General features: G+C 38.9%; 1 protein-coding gene across 11 annotated transcripts in view; it reads left to right on the top strand.

Annotated features, from left to right (window-relative positions):
• Positions 1 to 23,691, top strand: part of Sur-8 (leucine-rich repeat protein shoc-2) — a 91,693-nt gene that overhangs the window by 25,137 nt on the left and 42,865 nt on the right. For 9 of the 11 annotated variants that reach the window (XM_067763589.1, XM_067763585.1, XM_067763591.1 and 6 more), the window contains 2 exons: positions 22,467 to 23,029; positions 23,105 to 23,678. In XM_067763589.1, the coding sequence (XP_067619690.1) occupies positions 22,624 to 23,029; positions 23,105 to 23,678 (980 nt within the window). In that variant the 5' untranslated portion in view covers positions 22,467 to 22,623. Of the gene's footprint in view, positions 1 to 3,472; positions 3,493 to 22,466; positions 23,030 to 23,104; positions 23,679 to 23,691 lie in introns of those variants that run through there. The other 2 variants (XM_067763592.1, XM_067763593.1) reach the window with 2 other exon arrangements.

Here is a 23,691-nt window from a genome sequence, read left to right as displayed (position 1 = left end):
TGCCTTTCTCGGAAACCGGATTGTTCCTTTATAAGGATTTTATTATTTTCTAAGTAATTAAGCATTTCCAAAATTTTTTCTATGTTCGGCAATGTATTTATCGGCCTTAGTTCTTCTGCCATTATTGAATTTTTTACTTTCCTAATTGGTACTATTGTCGAAATTTTCCACATGTCTGGCACTATTCCAGTAGTCATGGATTTGTTTATAGCGGTTGCATAGAAGAAACCCATGTATGAGTTGGTGGCGCCGTGGGGCGCGAGCAGCAGCGGGTACATGTTTTGGCTTGCTGAGCAGCGGGGCTGCTGGAAGGTAGTGGAGGGGGGGGGGGGGCACTAAGGCGTAGACTACGGGACGCCCTTGGGCGTGAACAGCAAGGAGCCACAAAAGATTTAAAGAAGTTACGTGGACGTCTGGTTTTGGGATCTAGCCCAGAACAACCTGTCCGATGCAACCATCCCTTACACGAGATATACTGACAAAAGTATGACCGTCCTAAAAAGATTCTTTTCCGGCAGACGCAGCAAAACCATTTCTCAGGCTCGGGTCAGGAGACGGACCCGGATTGGGTTCGAGACCTTCCCGGAGCAAGAGAATATGGAGCAGTCCCGCTGCAAGGAGCTACTGGGAGGATGACAATTTGTGGGAGGGACGCAACAAATTAAATGGGGTTACACTGAAATGACAGTCCTTGGTCGGGAAAAATCCCGAGTCGCTTCGGTACATAGAACCGACTGCCTTGGGAAGCGAATAACAAAGTATAATATTACAAAGTTAAATTGATAGTTAAATTTATAAACAAACCCTACAATACTCCCCCTTCAAGAAAAATCAACATCAAATAAATTAAAAGTAACTCTCTTTTTAAGTATATTATTAGTGTTATTGTTAGTTGTTTCTGTATAATTTGTTTCAATGATTGCTGGTTTAAGTCTATCAATTGGAATTGTTTTAATAATCCCATTGATTTCAAGTTTAAAATACTTCTTATCTCTTTCCACAATTTTGTAAGGTCCATCATAAGGTTGTTGCAAACCAGGTTTACACGTTTGAAGGTCCTTTGGAACATAAATTCCGGTATCACAATTTTTATGATGACTTAAATTTTACTTAATGTTTCTAAAATGTTCTCGTAACTTATTTAAAAACTCTGAAAACGAAACATTTTTAACCGATGGAACACCTGGTAAACGTAAGTTTTGACCAAACACCATTTCTGCTGGAGTAGCTGAAATATCTTCTATGTAAACATATCTTAAACCAAGAAGTATTATTGGTAATTCATCATACCAATTATCAATGCTGTTTCTAATCATAATAGGTGTTTTTAATTGCCTGTGAAACCTTTCAACCATACCGTTACTTTGAGGGTGATATGCAGAAGTTATTATATGATGACTACTGAAATATTTAGTTAGTTCTAAAAATAATTTTGATTTAAATTGTTTACGCTGATCGGTTGTTATTTTCAATGGTACTCCAAAACGTGATATGTACTCTGTGAAAAATTTGTTTGCAATTGTAATTGCTGAAATATCTTTTAAAGCATATGCTTCTGGCCAGCGAGTAAATCTATCAATAATAGTCAAAATGTAACGATGTTCTTTCGAAATAGGTAAAGGCCCAACTATATCTAAATGATTATGTTCAAATCTGTTCTGTGGAATTGGACTCCTGTTAATAGGTGTTTTGGTATGACGGTTAATTTTAGATTTTTGGCAACTTAGACATTCTTTAGACCATGTCTTAATTTCCTTAGTCATATTAGGCTAATAATATTTCTGAATTATAAGACGACGTGTGGCTTTGGTACCAGGATGTGAAATATTATGTAACTTGTCAAAGACTATCTTTCGTAAATTTTTTCGTACAAATGGTCTTGGATTTTGCCCGGAAATTTCACACCAAATATTGAAATTTAAAATCGGAAAACTAGTTAATTTTAAATTTAAATTCTGAGATTTAGATATTAATTCAATTAATTCACTATCTTTTAGCTGTTCGTTTTGTAAAATTTTAAAATTTAATTCCATATTCTTAATAGCATTACCTTGGAAAGCTCTCGATAACGTATCTGCTGCAGTATTAGCTTTTCCTTTAATATACTGAATGTCATCAGTGAACTGGGCAATAAATTCCAAATGTCGAGTTTGTCTAGGACTTCGTTCTGTTTTTGAATTTAGAACATTGATTAAAGGTTTATGATCCGTAAACATTATAAAAAAACGTCCTTCCAAAAGATACCGAAAATGTTTAATATTCAAATAAATTGCTAATAATTCTCTGTCAAAAGCACTATATTTAGTTTCGGCTGGAGAAAGTTTATTTGAAAAGAATGCAATTGGTTAAATTTTATTGTTAAAACTGGGCTATCACTCCAAATGTGATGCATCAACTGTTAAAGATAATTTTTCATCTTTATTAAAATAATTTAATAATATCGTTGATGTAAACTTATCTTTAATACATTCAAAAGCTTCAGTCGTTACTTCATCCCAAATTAAATTATTGCGATTTTTATCTGTCCTATTAACTAAATCGTAAATTTTATTTGTAAATTCAGCTAGTTTTGGAATGTATCGATGATAATAGTTTACCATGCCTAAAAATTTTTGAGTCCGCTTTATTGATTTAGGACGCTCAAAATTACGAATAGCTGATACTTTGTCATCCGATGGTCGGATCCCTGAGCTAGATATATTATGTCTCAAAAAGTCAATGCTCATAATTCCAAAAGTACATTTACTGGGTTTAATATTTAAACCGTATTCTGTTAGACGTTAAAAAAGTATATTTAAATTTTTTAATTGTTGATCTTCGTCTTCACTTGCGTTAAGTAAGTCGTAGATATAAGCAAATACAAGATCTAGGTCACCTACTACTTCATTTATGAATCTGGTATGGTACAAACATTCAATCTTCTGAAATCACCCCAAGTACGCCAGTCATGTAATTCTTTTTTTTTGTACTAAGTGAAGTGGAAAAGCTACTGAAGAACTAGAAGGTTGCCAAATTTCCTGTTTTAACTAAAAAATCAAACTCAGCTTTAGCAATTTTATATTTAATTGGGTCTAAGCACCTGGGCTTAGAAAATAGAAGATTACCTTCTGTTATAAGTTTGTGTACCGTGGTATGTTTAACTGGTTTTATATAATCTGGTTCAGTAATAAGTGATGGAAACTTTTTAAATAATTTTTGATTATCAACAGTAAACAATTTGGGAAGAGGGATGTTACAAAAATATGAAATTGTATTAACAGATAGATTTGTCAATGGATCTACTTAACGTTTATGTTTAATATCTATTAAAAGACCATATTTAAAAAGAAAATCAGCACCAATAATGGGTTTTGCTATTTCAGCTATCAAAAACGCAAAGGGAAATTCACGACGTAAACCTAAATTTACATTTAATACCTTCATTTCATAGGTAGAAATTGTTGAACCATTAGCTGCAGTAAGAATAATATGCATGTGGAAATTTAGATGCAGGTAATACTGATATTTCTGCTCCACTATCAATCAAAAAATTTAGTTTGTTTTCTTTATCAAAAATAAATAAGCGACGAGTTGTAAATTCTAAATTTCCGTTATTTGTCGCTGCAACACCGGACGAAATTTAGTTTGTTGAATTTTGATTTTTACTATATGAACAAGGTTGGTTATTGTTGTTTTTGTTGTAGCGATAAGGTTGCTCCTCGAAGGCTTTGGGGAGCGTTATCGATGTGATGGTCCTTTGCCGGATACAGATCCGGTACGCTCCGGTACCACAGCACCATTAAGGTGCTAGCCTGACAATCTCGGGAACGATTTATGTGGCCACATTCCATGAGGAGCTTGGGATCGCCAGAGCCTCGTCTGTTAGTCAAACAGGATTCGCCGCGGATAGGTGATGTTGACAATTGGGTTTGGAGAAGCTATATATTGCCCTGGCACCTGAAGGGTTGCGCTACACAGCCCCTTGAATCTGGTATTTTAGTCGCCTCTTACGACAGGCATACCTACCGCGGTTATATTCTGACCCCCTAACCCGCTGGGGTAACAAGGTTGGTCACACTTAATTGCTTCATTTTCAAATTTATAGTGAAATGTGCACAACGAATTTGGATTATTACGTGAATTAGATCTACGTCTAAACGTATTTCGAAAACTATTTCTTTTAATTGATCGTGATCGTGAACGATTTTCATTAATTTTAGTTTTAATTTCTGATAATTCTGATAAAATTTTGATTAAAAGAACTTGAGATCTATTATCTAATTTTCATTTTTATTAATTTTTATTAATCACCTCCCAAATATTATCCGCTAAATTCGTTAGCTCATTAATATTATCTGAAGTTGAACTAACTAAAATTGCATTTAAATTTTTGGGTAATTTCCTCATCCAAAGTTTTTTTTTTTAATATTTTCACTAAAATTTGAACCTGCAAGTAAAACTAATGAGCGATAAAATTCTGAGGGTTTACGGTCACCCATTTCAGAATCACTTAAAATTTTATCTAGTTTAGAATTTTCACTAAGTGAAAATCTATCTATCTTTTTTAAGTTCAGAATAATTATTGTTTTGAGGAGGATTTTGAATAAAATCTAAAATAGTCATAATTACTTCCTGCGGAAGTGCTGTTACAATATATTCGTACTTAGTATTATCTTGAGTAATACCTTTAGTACTAAATTGCATTTCTGCATGTACAAACCATGCGTCAGGACAATTAGTCCAAAATTGTGTTGTTTAATTGACGTTGCGGAAATTTCATTTGTTCTCATATTTTCATAAGGATTTACAATATGTTCAGAAAAATTCTCATTTGGTAAATCAATTAGTGAGTCATTTAAATTGTTTGTGAGTGTAGTTTGTATATTGTGTGTATTATTATGTAGAGAGTGAAACATATTAAAAAGAGTTCAAAAACAATTTGATAAGAAATGACGGAAAATCGTCCTCTTTTGAAAAATCAACAAAATAAAATAAAACAGTAAATAACTAAGCACTTAAATAATTAATATGTAAGAAAAACTATGTTGAATTGAAGGAAGAGTTTACAAAATTAAAATCTTCCAATACAAATATCAAAGTAATATATTTAATAATAAAATATATATATTTTGACGAATATTAGCAACACTAAGGGATGCTATCATCTCTAAGCCGATACTAAGCAGTGACTCGTATGAACATCAACAAATGTCTACCCATATATCTATACGAGCAGCGGAGAGTAACGCACAAACACATGCATATATCTGAGATACTCCCAAAAGTATGCAATCATTTGTGCAAGTATCACTCACATATACACGCGCATGGGCTATGAGAGAAGCTATAAAATCGTGCATCTGTAGATATAGCTGAGAAATTTATAGCTGATAACTAACTAGTAAATTCTAGAAATAGAAGCGCCTAGCAATATGTCAACGAGGAAACCAAACTGTATAAAAAGCAGCAACAGTTGAGGCACGACAATCAGTTTGATTTAAGCAAGCTATCAGTTGCGAAGTATAAGTGTTATTTATTGTCAAGTAGTCTAATAAAGACCATTTTTGCATTATTCAATATTGGAGTTTTTTATTCAACAGTTTAGTGATTCGAGCATTGGCAGAAGATTGGGAATAAGCGGAATTTCAGTAAATTCGTTACAATATAAATAAAATAGATCTCACCAATATAGACGCAAATACTTTAAATAGCAGTCGTTGATGTTGTCCCAATTGTATATTTTTTACTGATTTGAACATACTGTTACGAATATTAGCAACACTAAGTGGCGGGAGTAGAATCCAAATTAGATTCTATATGAAATGCCAGGTCTTATTCCGCGAAGCCAACGATCTCGTCACCTTACCTTTCAGCAGTAGTTTAAATGGCGTGATGAACCAACCAAAAAAGCTCTTTCTGTCTTGATGGTTACCACGCGAATGAGCTCATCGCTTCCGGGATGCAACGAGACCACGCGACCCATGGGCCACTGACCAACTGGAAAGCGATCATCCTTGATGATAACAAAATCGTTTTCCTTAATGTTCGGCTTCCTTTCTTGCCATTTAGTACGGATCTGCATAGTAGACAAAATATCCTCTTTGAATCGCTGCCAAAAGTGTTGAACCATTTGGTCCATTAGCTGATGTCGTTTAATTGGATTCGATTCACATGGTGCTTGCGGTCGAGATAGAAGAGCGTTGCCCGTGAGGAAGTGTCCAGGCGTTATTGCAGTAAAGTCGTTGGGATTATCCGTAATTGGAGAGATCGGTCTGGAATTTAGCACCGCCTCAATGCGGGTTAGGACGGTTGAGAACTCCTCAAAAGTCAATTTGGCCTTTCCGATTACTCTAGCCAAGTGAAATTTCATGGATTTCACCGCCGCTTCAGCTAAACCATTAAAATGAGGAGCACCGGGTGGGCTAAAATGCCATTGAATATGTCGATTCGTGAGAGCTGGGATAATTTCCTTTGCTATTGATCGGAGATATTGGGATTGACTTCTTTGATTCTCATGATCAGCACCAACAAAATTCGTTCCGCAGTCACTGAATACGTCGTGAAAAATCCTCGCCTGGCCACAAAACGGTCGAATGCGTGTAGGAATGTTTGGGTCGAGAGATCGCCAGCTGCCTCCAAGTGAACTGCTTTGGTAGTCATGCAAGTGAACACAGCGACATAGCCCTTGTATGAGTTTTGGCCGCGACCTCTTGAGGAACGAATGTCATATGGACCTGCGTAATCGATGATGGTGGAAGCGAATGGTCGAGTGTTGTGGTTCACACGCACCGTGGGTAAGGCGGCCATTTGTTGTTGAGATAAAACTGGACGCGCCTTGAAACAAATAACACAGCTTCGGATGAGACGACGAGCGAGATTGCGCACATCTAAAATCCAGTAAATTTGTCGAATTTGATTGACGGTGACTTGGGGCCCTCCATGTAACGTGAGGCGATGATAATGGTATACGATTAACGTCGCGAGGTGGCTCCTTGACGGGAGTATTATTGAAAATTTCTCTTCAAACGACATAAAGGCATTTTGCAAGCGGCCATTGGCACAAATAATATTATCGTCAGTGAATGGATTAAGACGAAATAGTTTGCTAGATTTTGGAATGGGTTGCTTAGTGTGAACTGTTTTGAGCTCGGATGAGAATTCCGTGGATTGGATCCAGCGGATGAGTGACAATTCGCTATGTTGAATTTCAATAACTGTAGGAAGAGGGATATGTTGAATGAGGTGGCTTATTGGGTTCGAAAGCATTGCAATTAATGGACGTTGCCGTGTGAGGTTGATTGAAGATCTCATAATTTTCACAAAACGGATGGCGTATGCGACAGCTCGACGAAGGCGATTGAAGTTCGAAAATCGTTTAAGGAGTGGTTCCAATCCGCACTCTTCCTTTGTAGTAAGATTTATGCCTTTGAATCGAGCACGAAGTTCGGAATCATCGTCGTCATGAAAGTTCGTATGATGAGTTTGGCCATTCCGCTTGTGACAAAGATAGAAATGGAGGTCCGTGCCACCATAGTGAAGAATCGCGCAATTCGGTAATTGTTAAACCCCGACTGTTGAGATCGGCTGGATTAGCTGAGGAAGAGACATGATTCCATTGTTCAACTTCAGTCGACGCCAGAATTTTGTGAACGCGATTGCGTACGAAGACAGCCCAGCGATTGGGATCTCGAATCCAGGATAATACGACGGTGGAATCAGTCCACATAAAAACCTTGTCGATTTTAAGTCTCAATGATTGTTTGACAGCATCAAGTAATGTGACCGCCAGCGTCGCACCGCATAGTTCTGCTCTAGGTATTGTTAACGGTTTTCGAATGGGTGCCAGTTTACTCTTTGCTGCTAATAGGTTGACATAGACGTATCCGTTTACGTCGACCGTTCGGAGATAAATCGCGGTGGCGTAGGCCTTGGTTGAACTGTCACAGAAAACGTGAAGTTGGTCGTTTTTGTTCGTTGAGGATGTACGGATCCAGCGAGGGATTTCAATGTGCTTGATTAACTGAAGGTCATCCATAGTTTGGTTAAATTCAGACTGTAGATTGATACACGTTATGGGTTCATCCCAATCCAATTTCTGTTCCCATAGCTTGTTTAGAAATATGTTTTCCTTGGTGACGAAGGAATTCAGCCAACCGAGTGGGTTGAACAGACGTGCCACTATCGAGGAGACATTGCGTTTTGTCAGTCGCGTCGCCGATGGAAATTTCATAGAAAAGGTAAACAAATCGCTGAGTCTTGACCATCCCAACCCAAGTGCTTTAATGGAATCTTCAGGATTGAATAAACACATCGTTGTTTCATCGCGATATTCGACGGGAATTTGCTTAAGAATTTCGGGTGAATTGCTCGCCCATTTGCGAAGCTCAAAACCAGCACTGCGAAGCAATTTAATGAGTTCTTGAATCATTTGTATGGCGTCCTCGATTGTTTCGCTTCCGGTCGTGACGTCATCCACGTATGTTTCAAACTTAAGAACGCTGTAGACCGCTGGCGAAGTGAGTTTGGCTTCTTCGGCCAATACGTGAAGAGTTTTAATAGCCTGATACGGTGATGGTGCGAGGCCAAACGTTACAGTTTGAAGCGCATATGTTTGAATGCCCGAATTGTCGTCGTCTTGCCATAAAATGTATTGATAGTGGGTGTCGTCTGGATGCATGTCGATGCAGCGATACATTTTTTCAATATCTGCAATGAAAGCATATTTGTGCGTTCTCCAGTTTAGAATAATTGAGACTAAATTGGCTTGTAAAACGGGACCGGTGCTCAAAATGTCGCTTAACGATTTTCCGTTTGTAGACTTGGCCGAGCCGTCAAAAACCTGTCGAAGTTTGGTGGTGAGGCTGGTTTCTTTAAACACTGCATGGTGGGGCAAATAATAATGCTTTTCTTAGATCTGGTGCATTAACTTGACCTGATTCAATTTTTGATACTCGTTAAAGACCTTAAAATATGCTTCCTTGAATTTGTCGTCACGGCTGAAGCGACGTTGTAGCGATTGAAAGCGTTGAAGTGCCACTTCGTAGGAGGAACCTAATGCAGTTGACGGATCTAAATAGGATTTGAAGGGTAGGCGCACCATAAACTTTCCATTTCGTTGACGAAGGGTAGTCTCATGGTAAAACCTTTCTGTCCATTCATATTCCTTGGATAACGATCTGACAGTAGGTACTTCCTCTAGTTCATAAAACCTTGTAAGCAAATCTCGTATTTCTGTTGTGGAAATATGGTTACACTGAGTTAATGGAAAGGTTAGAACATGATTTTGTTGAAATAATTCCCCAAACAGGATCCACCCCAAAGCCGTGCATTGAGCAACGGGATCACCGATCTCACCCTTACACACCCCGCTTTCAAGAATGCGGCCGTATACATCGCCGGCTAATAACAAATCAATTTGGCCCGGAGTTGCATAGTGAGGATCAGCCAGTGCTAAATTTTTAAGATGAGGCCAAGACTTCACTTTGACTGGATGCAAATGCAACTCCGAGGTGATTGATGGAAGAACTGCAAATTTCGATTTAAAATTAGGCGCTTCCAGAATTTACTTAGTTACTGGTATATAATTATAACTACAGATGCACGTGTGTAGCTCTCATATGCGCATGTATTTGTGAGCGCCACTTCCACAATTACAATTGCATACTTTTGGGAGCATCTCAGATAAGATATCTGCATGTGTTTGTGCGTTGCTTCTCCGCTGCGTGTACGTACATATGTGTAGACATGATTGATTCGTTTATGTAGATACATAATGATTGATTTATGGATGTGCATACAAGTCACTCTTAGCATCGGCTTAGAGATGACAGTACCCCTTAGTGTTGCTAATATTCGTAACAATACCAACAGAGGAAAAATCGCTTTTTTACTGATTTTGAAGGCAATGCGCTACTCCTCAATATCTACATTAAATATGTGCACAGGTTGATTGTCGATGGGATCACATTATTCCATATGTTCCAGCCCTTGATCATAGACACACTCTTCCACTGTTACAAGTCACTCTTACATTCTCGAAAACATTGGGGACATTTTTTACACGTCATTCAAGCACCTGATCATAGACACGCTGTTCCAGTTTTAAACTAATGCAATTTTTTAAAATTGCAGCAAGTTTCTTATGTTGTTATTATTATTATAATTAATGAATAAAATGTCAAGTATACACGTTTGAATAATGCTGAATGCTGATAATGTGCAGTTATATGAACAGTCCAAATCAGGCAAATGTATAATACTAAGCGTAGCGCTCTTGCATGTTTATAAATAACTTCTTCCACCTCCTTCGAAAATGCTGTGTAGCGTTTTTGTTTAAGCGCACCTTCTTCTGTGGGCTTGATTGTAATTCAATTTGCTTCATTCTTTTGTTGCAAGATCTTGATAAATGGTATCGTATGGACTATCGATTTCGTAAATATTTGGTTTATCAATTGTCTCCTGGCAGGATCGCCAATTGTAGATCCTACAATTTTATTCGCTTTAAGTTTTATATAGAATTTTTATTTTATTATGAAAATCAAGAAATTGTTTTTAACATTGAAAGAGTTATAAATTTTGTATTAATAATGAAAAAATGAAAAATTTTTGAAACAACATAATTCAAAATTGAAAACCAACAAACATGAATACATTTTTAAAAAATAACAAAGTATAATATTACAAAGTTAAATTTGTAAACTAACCCTACACTATTTACTTTTGTTTAAATTTACGTATTGTTGTAAAATTTAATAGTTTATTTGTTTACTTTCCGCGAACACAAGCATGAAGCCATTTTATCTAATTTTCTGCTTCCTTGGTGCTACCATATGTTTTAAACAGTAAATGGTCCTTTTTCATTCAACTCCGTGGCCCGTAGTCATAGTCGAAATAAAATAGTTTTATTGGTTTAAACATGGTGCTAAGTTAAGTATCATTTCAAGTCTGTTATAATCCACTTAACACTATTTTACTTCTAAAAAAGTATTTTAAATTTAAAACGACATGAGCGCGATTTAAATTTTTTAAAATACGTTGTAAGTTAGCGGTCCCCTGTCAAAAGTTGCGAGAAATTAAACAATTTGCTATTTAAACGCGATGAACTTAAATGGAAGTAAAAAAGGGTTAGCCGACAAGCAAATATACGTCAGGATCTAATTTATTATCACTGGAATGTGTATTAATATTGTAACGAATTTGCTGCAAATCCTCTTATTTGCCCTTTTGCTAAGTTCGAATCACTAAACTGTTGAATAAATAACTCCAATATTGAAGAATGGAAAAATGGCCTTTATTAAAGTACTTCACAAAGACATGTATACTTTGCTACTCGCTGGTTTAATAACCAAACTGATTGATAACTCAAATGAAACTCTACTATTGGCCGCCAGATCGCGTGCTTAATCAAACTGATTGATAGCTCAACTCAAACTGAATTACAGCGCCTCTACATCTGTCGGCTTTTATACTCTTTGGTTTCCTCGTTCGCCTCTTCTAGACGCTTCCAGAATCTACTAGTCCAGTATCTCTCAAACTTCTCAGCTGTAACTACAATTGCACGATTTTATAGCTTCTCTCATACCCCATGCTTGTATGTGTGAGCGACACTTCCACAATTATAATTGCCTACATTTAGGAGCATCTCAAATAAGATGTCTGCATATGGTTGTGCCTTGCTTCTCAGCTGCGTGTACCTACATATGTATGTGTAGACATAATGATTGATTCGTTTATGTAGATACATAATGATTGAATTATTGATGTGAATGTTTGTAGTTTACAGTCTCTCGCGCACACATAGGCGTAAATGCATCTGTGTGTGACATCTCTCGGCTGCCTTATATATGTGTATACATGATTTGATTATTGACGTAAATACTGCTTAGCATGGCCTTAGTGATGGTATAGCTTCGTGATGCTAATATCCGTGACAATATGTTTGTGACGAAAATACACAATTTTAAAATGTGCGATGGTTACTTGGTTCCACATATGCGAAATCTTTAATTAAGATTATTGCGCATTCATATATATTGTCACGGATATTGGCATCGCTGAGCTGTACCATCACTAAGGCGATGCTAAGGCCATGCCAAGCAGTATTTACGTCACTAATCAAATCATGTATACACATATATAAGGCAGTCGAAAGAGATGTCACACGCAGATGCATTTACTTATGCGCCTATGTATGCGCGAGAGACTGTAAACTACAAACATTCACATCAATAATTCAATCATTATGTATCTACATAAACGAATAAATAATTGCGTCTACACATATGTACGTATACGAGCAGCGGAGCGGCAATGCACAAACACATGCATATATCTTATCTCAGTTGTCACAAGAGAGGGCAATAATTTTTGCACGTAGTTGTGGCTGTCGATTTTGTAGCCGAAATAACTAGTAAGTTCTGGAAATCGAAGAGCCTAGAAGTATGCAGCGTAAACTATAAAAGCGTGGCAGGCGAGTAAGAAGTAATTCAGTTTGATTTGAGTTGTCAAGCAGTTACGACTAAGACGATATCTAGCGAGCAATAGCAGTATTATTTTGAAAGGCAGTTTCATTTAAGCTATCAGTTTGGTTATTAAGCTATTCGTTGCACAGTTTGAGTGTTATTGTGAAGTATTTTAATAAAGGCCATCTTTTTCCATTATTCAATATTGGAGTTATTTATTCAACAGTTTAGCGATACGAACCTAGCAAAAGGGCAAATAAGAAGATTTGCAGCAAATTCGTTACAATTGGTGTCAGAAGTCGGATTGTTGAATAAATTCCAGAGGACAACAAGGACATGGCAAAGTTCGGTGAATTGAAGATCCAGCAACTGAAAAAGGAGTTGGAGAACCGTGGATTAAATACAACCGGCAATAAGATCGAACTTCAAGCACGGCTACGAGAGGTAATGGAGTCGCAAGGAATTGATGTGGACGAGTTTGTCTTTTATCCTGATGGGGACGAAACAACAACAAAAATTGAAGAGAAAAACGAAACATCGCAGACAGTTACGAGCACAGACTTGAACATGATATTGGCTGCAATATCTGCACAAACATCGACAGTAGCATCAATGTCGTCGCAATTGGCATCCCAACTGGAAGCGCAAGAGGCACGTATAACAGAAATGTCATCACAAATATCCACAAATATGTCATCACAACTAGAAGAACAGAAAACGTATATGGTATCTCAGCTGGAATCGCAGGAGAACCGTATAACAGCGAAGATTGAAGCACAAGAGGCACGGATATCCGAAATGTCGGCTCAAATTTCAGCACAGATATCATCGCAAATCTCTGCTCAACTGGAAGAGCAAGAAGGACGTATTTCCTCGAAGTTGGAGGCGCAAGATACAAAAATTTTACAGTTTGAAGAAAAAATCGAGGCCGAGGTGCTTTGAGAGGACGTATCGAGCAGTTGCAACTGAATCGCCCAGCAGTCTCAACTAGTAATTCAAAGGTAAAAACACCATCCTTTGACGGTTCTGTTCCTTTCCAGGTCTTTAAGCTACAGTTTGAGAAGACCGCAGCAGTGAACAACTGGAATGTGGAAGATAAAGTTGCCGCACTCTTCGTAGCATTGAAAGGACCAGCTGCCGAAATCTTACAGACTATTCCAGAGTACGAACGGAACAGTTATGACGCATTGATGGCTGCTGTAGAACGGCGATACGGAAGCGAACACAGGAAACAGATATTTCAAATAGAATTGCAAAACCGCTACCAAAAAGCTAACGAGACTTTGCAGGAGTTTGCTTCGGACATTGAAAGATTGGCTCATCTTGCAAATGCGGATGCACCCGTGGAATACACGGAAAGAGTGAAGATTCAGAGCTTTATAAATGGCATAAGGGACGTCGAAACGAAGCGAGCCACATACGCGAACCCAAAGCAAACATTTTCTGAAACGGTATCCCATGCATTGACTCAGGAAACGGCGTCATTATTGAGTAAACCAGCATACAAAGCTCATCGTGTGGAAGTAGAAAGGCCAGAGTGGGTAGATACAATTTTGGAAGCTCTGAAGGGATCACAACAGAAAAATGCCGGAGTTATGAAATGTTTCAAGTGCGGTAACCCAGGTCACATTGCACGTCATTGCAGTAGCAATTCCAATAGTTCCAACAATGTGGGTGGCCGTAAACGCAGAGCTGAAGGAGACGAGCAAATCTCCAAATCCACTCAATCGTTAAACTAAAACGAGTCAGCCGCAAGGGGCGACAGCTGGCTCCCTCAATTGAATGCCCCATAATCTCTATCTCGCAAATTGGAAGAAGGTCAAGCAATCTTACTGTCGGAGGACATGTGGATGGAAAGGAACGTTTACTGACTGTAGATACGGGTGCATCCCATTCCATCATTCGATCAGATTTAGTCAACAAGAAGATAAGACCATTGCTTGGAGCAAGATTACGTACAGCCACGGGAGAGGACACCCAGGTAATTGGAGAAGTAGAATGTGAAGTAGCAATTGGGAACGTCTCGGTACTTCACAATTTTATAGTGGCAGGTATTGTTGATGAAATCATAATTGGAGTGGACTTCTTAATCAACCAAAGCATCAAAATCGATATGCAAAGCAAGACGATGCGATATAAGAACATGGATGTGCCACTTAATTTCGGCTACGAGAGAGGCTACAGCAGTAAACGAGTGCTGGTGGAAGAGAGTCAGCGAATACCACCAAAATCCGAAGCAGTCATCTGGGCAAAGGTTGATGGAGATTGTGGGACAAACAAATTGTGGGTTGTCGAAGCAGCAAACAAATCAGCACTAAACATACTTGTAGGAAAAACCCTGGCTATGACAAAACAAGATGGACGTATTCCGGTAAGAGTACTCAATGAGTTCAAGTCACCACTCAAACTGACTAAAGGAGCTATTTTGGGAAGATGCCAAGAGGCTGAAGTAGTTATTAACTGTGAACAGCTCCAGGAACACGTTTCAGCTAGTAATACTGATTTTTCAAATGACATCACGGCATGGACACAGGGGCTAGAGGAAGCATTTCAGAGTAAGGCAAAACAACTGCTCCTAAAGTACGCGAACATATTTGACCAGGATGATTCTAAACCAGGCCGCACCAACGTTGTGAAGCATCAAATTGACACTGGAGATGCGAGGCCGATCCGTCAAGCTCCACGTAGTGTTCCACTGGCGAAGCGGGAAGTTGTGAGTCAAATCATTCAAGAAATGAGCGACAGCGGCGTCATCGAACCATCAGCTAGTCCATGGAGCTCACCGGTAGTACTTGTAAAAAAGAAGGATGGGAAAATGAGGTTTTGCGTGGACTACCGGAAGTTGAATGACGTAACGAAAAAGGATAGCTACCCATTGCCAAGAATTGATGACACTCTGGACTCGCTATCTGGTACGAAATGGTTTTCCACGCTGGACTTGAAAAGCGGCTACTGGCAAGTGGAGGTGAAGGAGGAAGATAAAGAGAAAACAGCCTTCAGTGTCGGTGATGGTCTTTGGCAATTTACAGTGATGCCTTTTGGACTTTGTAATGCGCCAGCTACTTTTGAGAGACTCATGGACCAGGTACTGAAAGGACTACATTGGAAAACATGCTTGGTGTACCTGGACGACATCATCGTATTGGGCAAGAACTTTGATGAACATCTTAAGAACTTAGAGGAAGTTTTCCAGAGAATAGCTGGCGCTGGTCTGAAGTTGAGTCCCAAAAAGTGTGCGCTGTTTAAAAAGGAAGTCAATTATTTGGGTCACAAGGTAACGACAGAGGGCATCTGCACTGCGAACGAAAAAATAGAGGCTGTACAGGATTGGCCAAGACCACAGAACCTACATGAATTGAGAAGTTTTCTTGGGCTGTGCACATATTACCGCCGATTTGTACCAAATTTTGCCAGCGTAGCCCATAGTCTCCACGAGCTAACAAGAAAAAACAAAGCTTTTGAATGGAAGAAGGAGCAAGAAGTGGCTTTCCAAACATTGAAGGAGCGTTTGTGCACTGCCCCAATGTTAGCATATCCGATTCCAGGAGCAACATTTATTCTAGATACAGATGCAAGTGGATATGCTATAGGAGGCGTTTATCACAACTGGTCGATGGACAGGAGAAGGTAGTTGCATATTACAGCCGATCGATTGGAAAACCAGAGAGGAACTACTGTGTTACGAGGAGAGAGCTGTTGGCATTGGTAGAGTGCATTAAACATTTTCACAAATACCTCTACGGCCAGCGATTCCGTGTCAGGACAGATCACGCAGCGTTGAAATGGCTTCTGCAGTTCCGTAATCCGGAAGGACAATTGGCACGGTGGATCGAGCGACTACAAAGCTATGACTTTTCCATTGAGCATCGAAAAGGTAGTACCCATGGAAATGCTGATGCAATGTCACGAAGACCATGTAGTTTAGAATGCAAGCACTGTTCAAAGGCCGAGGCTAGAGAAGACATTATAGATGTCCGGCTAATGACTATAACGTGTACGGATGAATGGGACAAGGAACAACTAAGAAAGTGTCAGCTAGAAGATACAGATCTGTCACATGTTATGCAAGGGCTCGAACGAAACGAAAGACCAAGCAGAGAGGATATGTCAGCAGAGAGTCCCATTGCGAAGTCATATTGGGCACAGTGGAACAGTTTGGAATTGATATCCGGTTGCTTGCATCGAGTATGGGAGAGTGAGGATGGTCAATGCAAGAAGAAACTGATAGTTGTTCCCAGAAAGAGGATTCCTGACGTGCTCAGCGAGTTGCACAATGGTCCAAGTGGAGGCCATCTTGGAATCACGAAGACACTCGAGAAAATTAAGCAGAGATTCTATTGGGTTGGTTGCCGTCAGTCGGTCACCGAGTGGATTGCCAATTGCGAGGTATGCAACAGAGCGAAAGGGCCCAAAACCCGAAGTCGTGGCCAGATGAAGCAGTATATTTCAGGTGCACCATTTGAAAGGATCGCCATGGATGTCGCAGGTCCATTTCCTACTAGCAACCGCGGAAACAAATACGTACTGGTGGTTATGGATTATTTCAGTAAATGGCCAGAGGTATACCCAATCTCAAACCAGGAAGCAGAAACAGTAGCAGAAGTGGTTAAAAACGAATGGGTTGCAAGGTATGGTGTACCAATGGAGTTACATTCTGACCAAGGCAGGAATTTTGAATCAGCTGTGTTCCAAGAACTGTGCAAGAAGTTGGGCATTCGAAAAACACGGACAACTGCATTGCATCCTCAGTCCGATGGTATGGTGGAACGTTTCAATAGAACATTGGAGGAGCATTTAAGGAAAGTAGTCGACAAGTACCATAAGGACTGGGATACACACATATCATTATTCTTGATGGCCTACCGATCGGCAGTACATGACACAACGGGCCAAACTCCTGCAAAGGTAATTTTTGGCAATGACCTTCGACTGCCAGCTGATTTGAAGTATGGGATAGATGCCGATGCGGAGAGGAATGTCAAGAAATCCACTGATGTCTTAGAAGAAGAGCTGAGAGAGATACACGATCTGGTAAGGCAACGAGCAAAGATTATGAGTGACAAGATGAAAGCGAGGTACGATAAAGCAATTAATTCGGAAGGGTTTCAGGAAGGAGATTTGGTGCTGCTATACAACCCACAACGAAAAAAAGGTTTGTCCCCGAAATTGCAGTGTAACTGGGAAGGCCCATACAAAGTTGTAAAACGGATCAACGATGTAGTGTACCGCATACAAACCACTACCAAACCACGAACCAAAATGAAAGTGGTTCATTTGGAGAGATTAGCAGCGTTTAGATCGAGAAATTTGTCTGATCGGGACGATCAGACTTAGGTGGAGGGCAGTGTCACGGATATTGGCATCGCTGAGCTGTACCATCACTAAGGCGATGCTAAGGCCATGCCAAGCAGTATTTACGTCACTAATCAAATCATGTATACACATATATAAGGCAGTCGAAAGAGATGTCACACGCAGATGCATTTACTTATGCGCCTATGTATGCGCGAGAGACTGTAAACTACAAACATTCACATCAATAATTCAATCATTATGTATCTACATAAACGAATAAATAATTGCGTCTACACATATGTACGTATACGAGCAGCGGAGCGGCAATGCACAAACACATGCATATATCTTATCTCAGTTGTCACAAGAGAGGGCAATAATTTTTGCACGTAGTTGTGGCTGTCGATTTTGTAGCCGAAATAACTAGTAAGTTCTGGAAATCGAAGAGCCTAGAAGTATGCAGCGTAAACTATAAAAGCGTGGCAGGCGAGTAAGAAGTAATTCAGTTTGATTTGAGTTGTCAAGCAGTTACGACTAAGACGATATCTAGCGAGCAATAGCAGTATTATTTTGAAAGGCAGTTTCATTTAAGCTATCAGTTTGGTTATTAAGCTATTCGTTGCACAGTTTGAGTGTTATTGTGAAGTATTTTAATAAAGGCCATCTTTTTCCATTATTCAATATTGGAGTTATTTATTCAACAGTTTAGCGATACGAACCTAGCAAAAGGGCAAATAAGAAGATTTGCAGCAAATTCGTTACAATATGTATTTGTGAGTTTTGATATTTTAGTATCTTTTGGGGAAAAAAGGCATCCTATATTGATTTTGACATTAAATTTAGAAATAAGTATTCAATGGAAGGAATTATTTACCACAGGCGTAAATTTTTAATACACTGCTTTTGTGTATTGCTTTGCTAGTGAGGGAGGAGATGGCTGATGAAAAGATATTTTTACTTAAGTTGGTTGGTTGCATGCAGCCCAATTCTAAATATTCCCTCGGAATTTTGTTCTCTCGGATTTTTTTATTCTCGCGTAAAAATTCCAGGAAGGTGCTCTGCGCAAGAATACTATTGATTTTTCATCGATATCACTCCCCAAAACCTTCGGGGAGTTTCTTTATCGTTGACATACGGTGCACACGGTGTGAGTCATCTTATGATCTTGTCTCACATGAATGTTTGTGCCGGAAATGTTGGTGGTCGGGCATTTCGAGCTTGTGAGATTGTATCTCTTAACTTCAGGCTCCTTTTAGCACTAGCAACAAACGGGAATTTTGTCTGGCTATCAGACCAGCGTTGGTGCTAATAGATGCTGAAGGAACGGAGGTGCGCTTAAACGCGGCGTGAATCGCTCTTGGTTGTGAACAGAAAGCAGCCATACATGTTTTAAAGAAATCACGTCGACAATAAGTATTAGGGGTTAGCCTAAAACATCGCGTTTTGCATGTGACATATACGTGCCCGTTTTATAAATATGTATTTCTCCGGTAGACGCGGCAGTGCTAGGCTCTATGACCGAATGAAGAACAGTCTCTCCACAAGGAGCTACTTATTGGATGGCAAATTTTGAACGATCCGAGAGAAATTGAGCCATGCTACATGAAATGCCATGCTTTGGTCCCGGAAAAAACCCCGAATGACTCCAGTACATATACCAAGCTACCGGTGGAGGTGCAGATTTTGCACGTACGTATTTGTCTTTTTTTTTCAGTAGAAGCATGCGTATATACATATGTGTGTCGGGTGTTAAAACAACATAAAAACAAGAAATACCTACTCGTAGATGAAGGCTATTACGAAATGTAAATTTGTATGTCCCTTTGAAAATCTAATATTTTTGCTGAAATAGTAAACAAATTTACTTTTACTTATTTTCAACAAGTAATTCGAAACCAGAATTTCGCCTGTTAAAAAACTGGAAAATGTTTACTTAAAAATAGTTGATCATGATATACTAATAGCTTCAAAGCAAAATATTCAAGTTTTTTTTTCTGCTACCGACGACAGCTCGCATCCATTCAAGTAATATCTGAAGTAAAATGAAAAAAAAAAAAAAATTTGTTTGCTTTGCTTTTTTCTGTTGCTGAAATATTTTTCAAATACAAATGTAAGCTGTATACAAAAATTCCAAACCGACAAAAAACTCATTGCTGGTAAAGCCAAAAATTCGTAAATTTTACTATTTTTCAGTAAGCAATTCAAACCCTGATTTTGATGCATTCCCTTTAATTTAACAAGTGAAAAAACTCCTAAGAAATGGCAGAGAAATCTCCCTCTCACTCACATTCATAATACCTACTTTTCTCACATAACCGGTTTCCGCTTTTTCGAACATTGGAGAAGTGAAAAAACTCACAAGGAATTTTTGTTTAGAATACAAAGAATGGGAGAAGGGAAAAAACTCGCACTGAATTTTTGTTTAGAATTGGGCTGATTATTGTGTTGCTCCTGGCCGTTTTGGGGCAGTGACATGCAGTGTCGGTGGTAAGGATTCACAAATAAAACGGAGTGTGAAGCAAACTGCCACATATTGGCTCCAGTCGGCAAGAAAGACCCCACTGCTTGTAAACAACTGCACATATAAGAATTCTCAAGTTGGAGACATTACTTAACTAAAATAATATCTGCTGAGACGTTGTAACGGACGCACATATGCACCTCCGTAAGCAGAGATTTGGCCGAGATTTATATACATCAGTATATCGGTAGATTGGACTATACACCGGTGACGAGTCATGCGTATGTGACCTACGGCGTCATGATATATTCCCCACCGAATGTTGATGAAGGATTTGAGAAAGTGGTCCGCGTTTGGTTTTCTGCATATATTTTTAAACAAAACTATAGTATTTAAAGAAATGTTTACACTACTTGAAAGCTTTCTTACTATTGGAATAAATTTGTTTGTCTTTGACAACCTTTTAGTACGTTCACTTGTCTCACAGTACCAAATTACGATTCTATTTATTTGTTCAAGTTTAACACGATACCAAATAAGCAATATTACAAACGAGTATCTCGATCACGGAGGACACGATTTGGGGCCTTGATTTCAGGAGAATAATTGGATTTGAAAAACTGAGCATAAAAGTTTGAAATACTAACCTATTGGATGGGGCGAAGCACGGCTACCTGAAGAAGTACAACTAAAATGCGCAACGTGTAGCTCTATACAATTTTTATATTGAGCCCACCCTGCGGGTTAGGGGGCTTAGAATATACCCGCGGCAGGTATGGCTGTCGTAGGAGGCGACTAAAATACCAAATTTATTCAAGAGGTTGTGTAGCGCAACCCTTTAAAGGGTTAGTAGCCGAGGCTCTGGCGACCCCAAGTTCCTCATTGATCTAGGGGGTGGGAGGCCAAATTGGCCTAGAAGGTTTCATGTGGTCATTTTAAATCGTTCCCGAGATGGTCGGGCTAATACCTTGTCCTAGTGTGCTTGTTACCGGAACGTACCGCATATATATCCGACAAAGCACCATGAACTTCGATAACACTCCCCAAAACCTTCGACGAGTACCCTTATCGCTACAGCAACAATAACAATATTATATTGAAGCAAAGTAAATTTTGACTTTCAATTACGTATGTATCTGATATTGAATTCTCCAATTGTATACCAGAAACGCCATTAACTTGGATGCACGCCTTCCTATGTATATTGATACGTACGAGGACACTATTCAGCGGATAAAATAAAGAGATGGGATTGAAATCCCCAAAACAAAATCCCCAAAGTCAAAACAATTAATTTCACATTTGTTTGCTTCAATAATTTATTTGAACACCGCCAAAACCCAGCCACAGTATTTCTGCGTTAAGCACCACTAGTGCACCACGGTTAAAAAGAAATATAAATAATGGTTGCTAGAGGAAGCCTCCTAGATGCCAAAAATAAATATCTCATCTTCTGGTTTTTGTACAATTAAGCTTTATTTACTTCCCAACTCAAGGTCAAGGTGGGCCTGTTCCTATTCTATGGAAAAGTAAGCAGTATTTCCGCGTAAAAAGGGAAGAAAAGGGACATTTCCTTCCATATTAGGGCTCTGCCCCGGACCTACGTTTTACAAGATGGTGCACTACCTAATTTTTATCAGAATTGGTATTTTATCAAAGGTGGTATCAAAAGACGCGTCTCGACCTCCGTTTAAAGAATCCGAAAGTGGAAATCAAAAATGTTATTTCTGTTGTTATTGTTGTTGTAGCACTGCTTCGCTCCATCCAATAGGTGCAACCAAGGACGCAACAAATTAAATGGGGTTACACTTAAATGACAGCCCTTGGTCGGGAAAAATCCCGAGTCACTCCGGTACATAGAACCGGCAGCTTTGGGAAGCGATTTTATTTCTATCGAAAGTTATTTACATAAAACCGAAAAATGACACCGAAATATGAGGTCCGATCCACATTTTTTGGGTTGGCGGCCTTGGACCGCGATTTACAAAAATAACCCTGGGTGGGTCCGACACCGGTTTAGGGATCAAAACTAAATGCACGGAGAACACTTTTCTGCATTATTGTGTGTGTACAACATATCTGGCAAAAAACAACAACCACATGAACCGATTTTGTGCTTATAGCTTTTGACAGAAATACAAATTTAAATTTTCGCTTTCGGATTCTAAAAACAGATGTCGAGGGGCGTTTTTTGATACCATCTTTGATAATTTTCGATAAAAATTAGGTGATGCACCGTCTTGTAAAAGGTTACCATTTTTATATTACAGTCCGGCTGAACATTGGAATTATACACGCTGTTTCAAAATAGTAAGATATTCAAAGGAAGCACCAAATCTTGTAACAATTCATTAAGAGCGCCTAGAAAGAAATTTAGCAAATTTGGGCAACAAATTGTTGCTGCCATCCGCTACGCTGGGAAAAATTATGAACTTGTGTTCTTCTACCGGAGCGACAGCATCAACATCTTCTTTAGCATCGGTAGACGCTGTAGATTGCACAAACACAGGTGGCAGAGGTATTGGTGTTGCTGTCCTAACAACTCATTGTTTTGGTAGTGGCAATCATAGCAGCAGCAGCTGCACTGCAGCATTAACAACGAGCCTCACGGCAAATCAAGTACACAGTGGCAGTGCCAGTGGGGGCGGAGCCAGCGGCAGTAGTCTTGACAACAATAACGAAATGCCACCGGAAACACGTCCTAAGGTGGTGACGGTTAAACATCCCGAATCAAACAAACCAAAACCAACAACAAAAAAAACTAAACCTATTCAAGCTGATCAGGATGTTGTTAAAGCACTTCAACGTTGTCGCGAAGAAGGTAATGATATATGTATGTATTTTCCTCACATCTTTATATGTAGAAATGATTTATGTGTACTTCTTATAATTAGTTTATCTTTTTAAGGCATCAAACGTTTGGATTTGAGTAAATCATCTGTTACAGTAATACCAGCATCGGTAAAAGAATGCATACATCTAACTGAACTTTATTTGTATAGTAACAAAATCAGTCAGCTTCCAACAGAAATAGGATGTTTGATTAATTTAAAGACGCTTGCATTAAACGAAAACTCATTAACGTCGTTGCCAGAATCATTGCAAAATTGTAAACAACTCAAAGTACTCGACTTAAGACACAATAAGCTCGCTGAAATTCCCTCGGTTATATATCGTTTGCGTTCATTAACCACACTTTATTTGCGCTTTAACCGTATTACTGCTGTGGCAGTCGATATACGCAATTTAACAAATTTGACTATGTTAAGTCTGAGGGAAAACAAAATTAGAGAATTGGGTTCTGCCATTGGATCATTAGTCAATTTGACTACATTGGATGTGTCTCACAATCATCTCGAACATTTACCTGAAGAGATCGGAAAATGTGTAAACTTGAGCGCATTGGATTTGCAACACAACGAGTTGTTAGACATTCCAGAGACTATTGGCAATTTGAAAAGTTTGGTGCGGCTAGGATTAAGGTAAGTGAAAACA

The sequence above is a fragment of the Eurosta solidaginis genome, chromosome 1, assembly GCF_040869045.1.
Source record: "Eurosta solidaginis isolate ZX-2024a chromosome 1, ASM4086904v1, whole genome shotgun sequence".
Taxonomy (NCBI): domain Eukaryota; kingdom Metazoa; phylum Arthropoda; class Insecta; order Diptera; family Tephritidae; genus Eurosta; species Eurosta solidaginis.
This window is presented reverse-complemented; position numbering and strand designations above follow the sequence as displayed.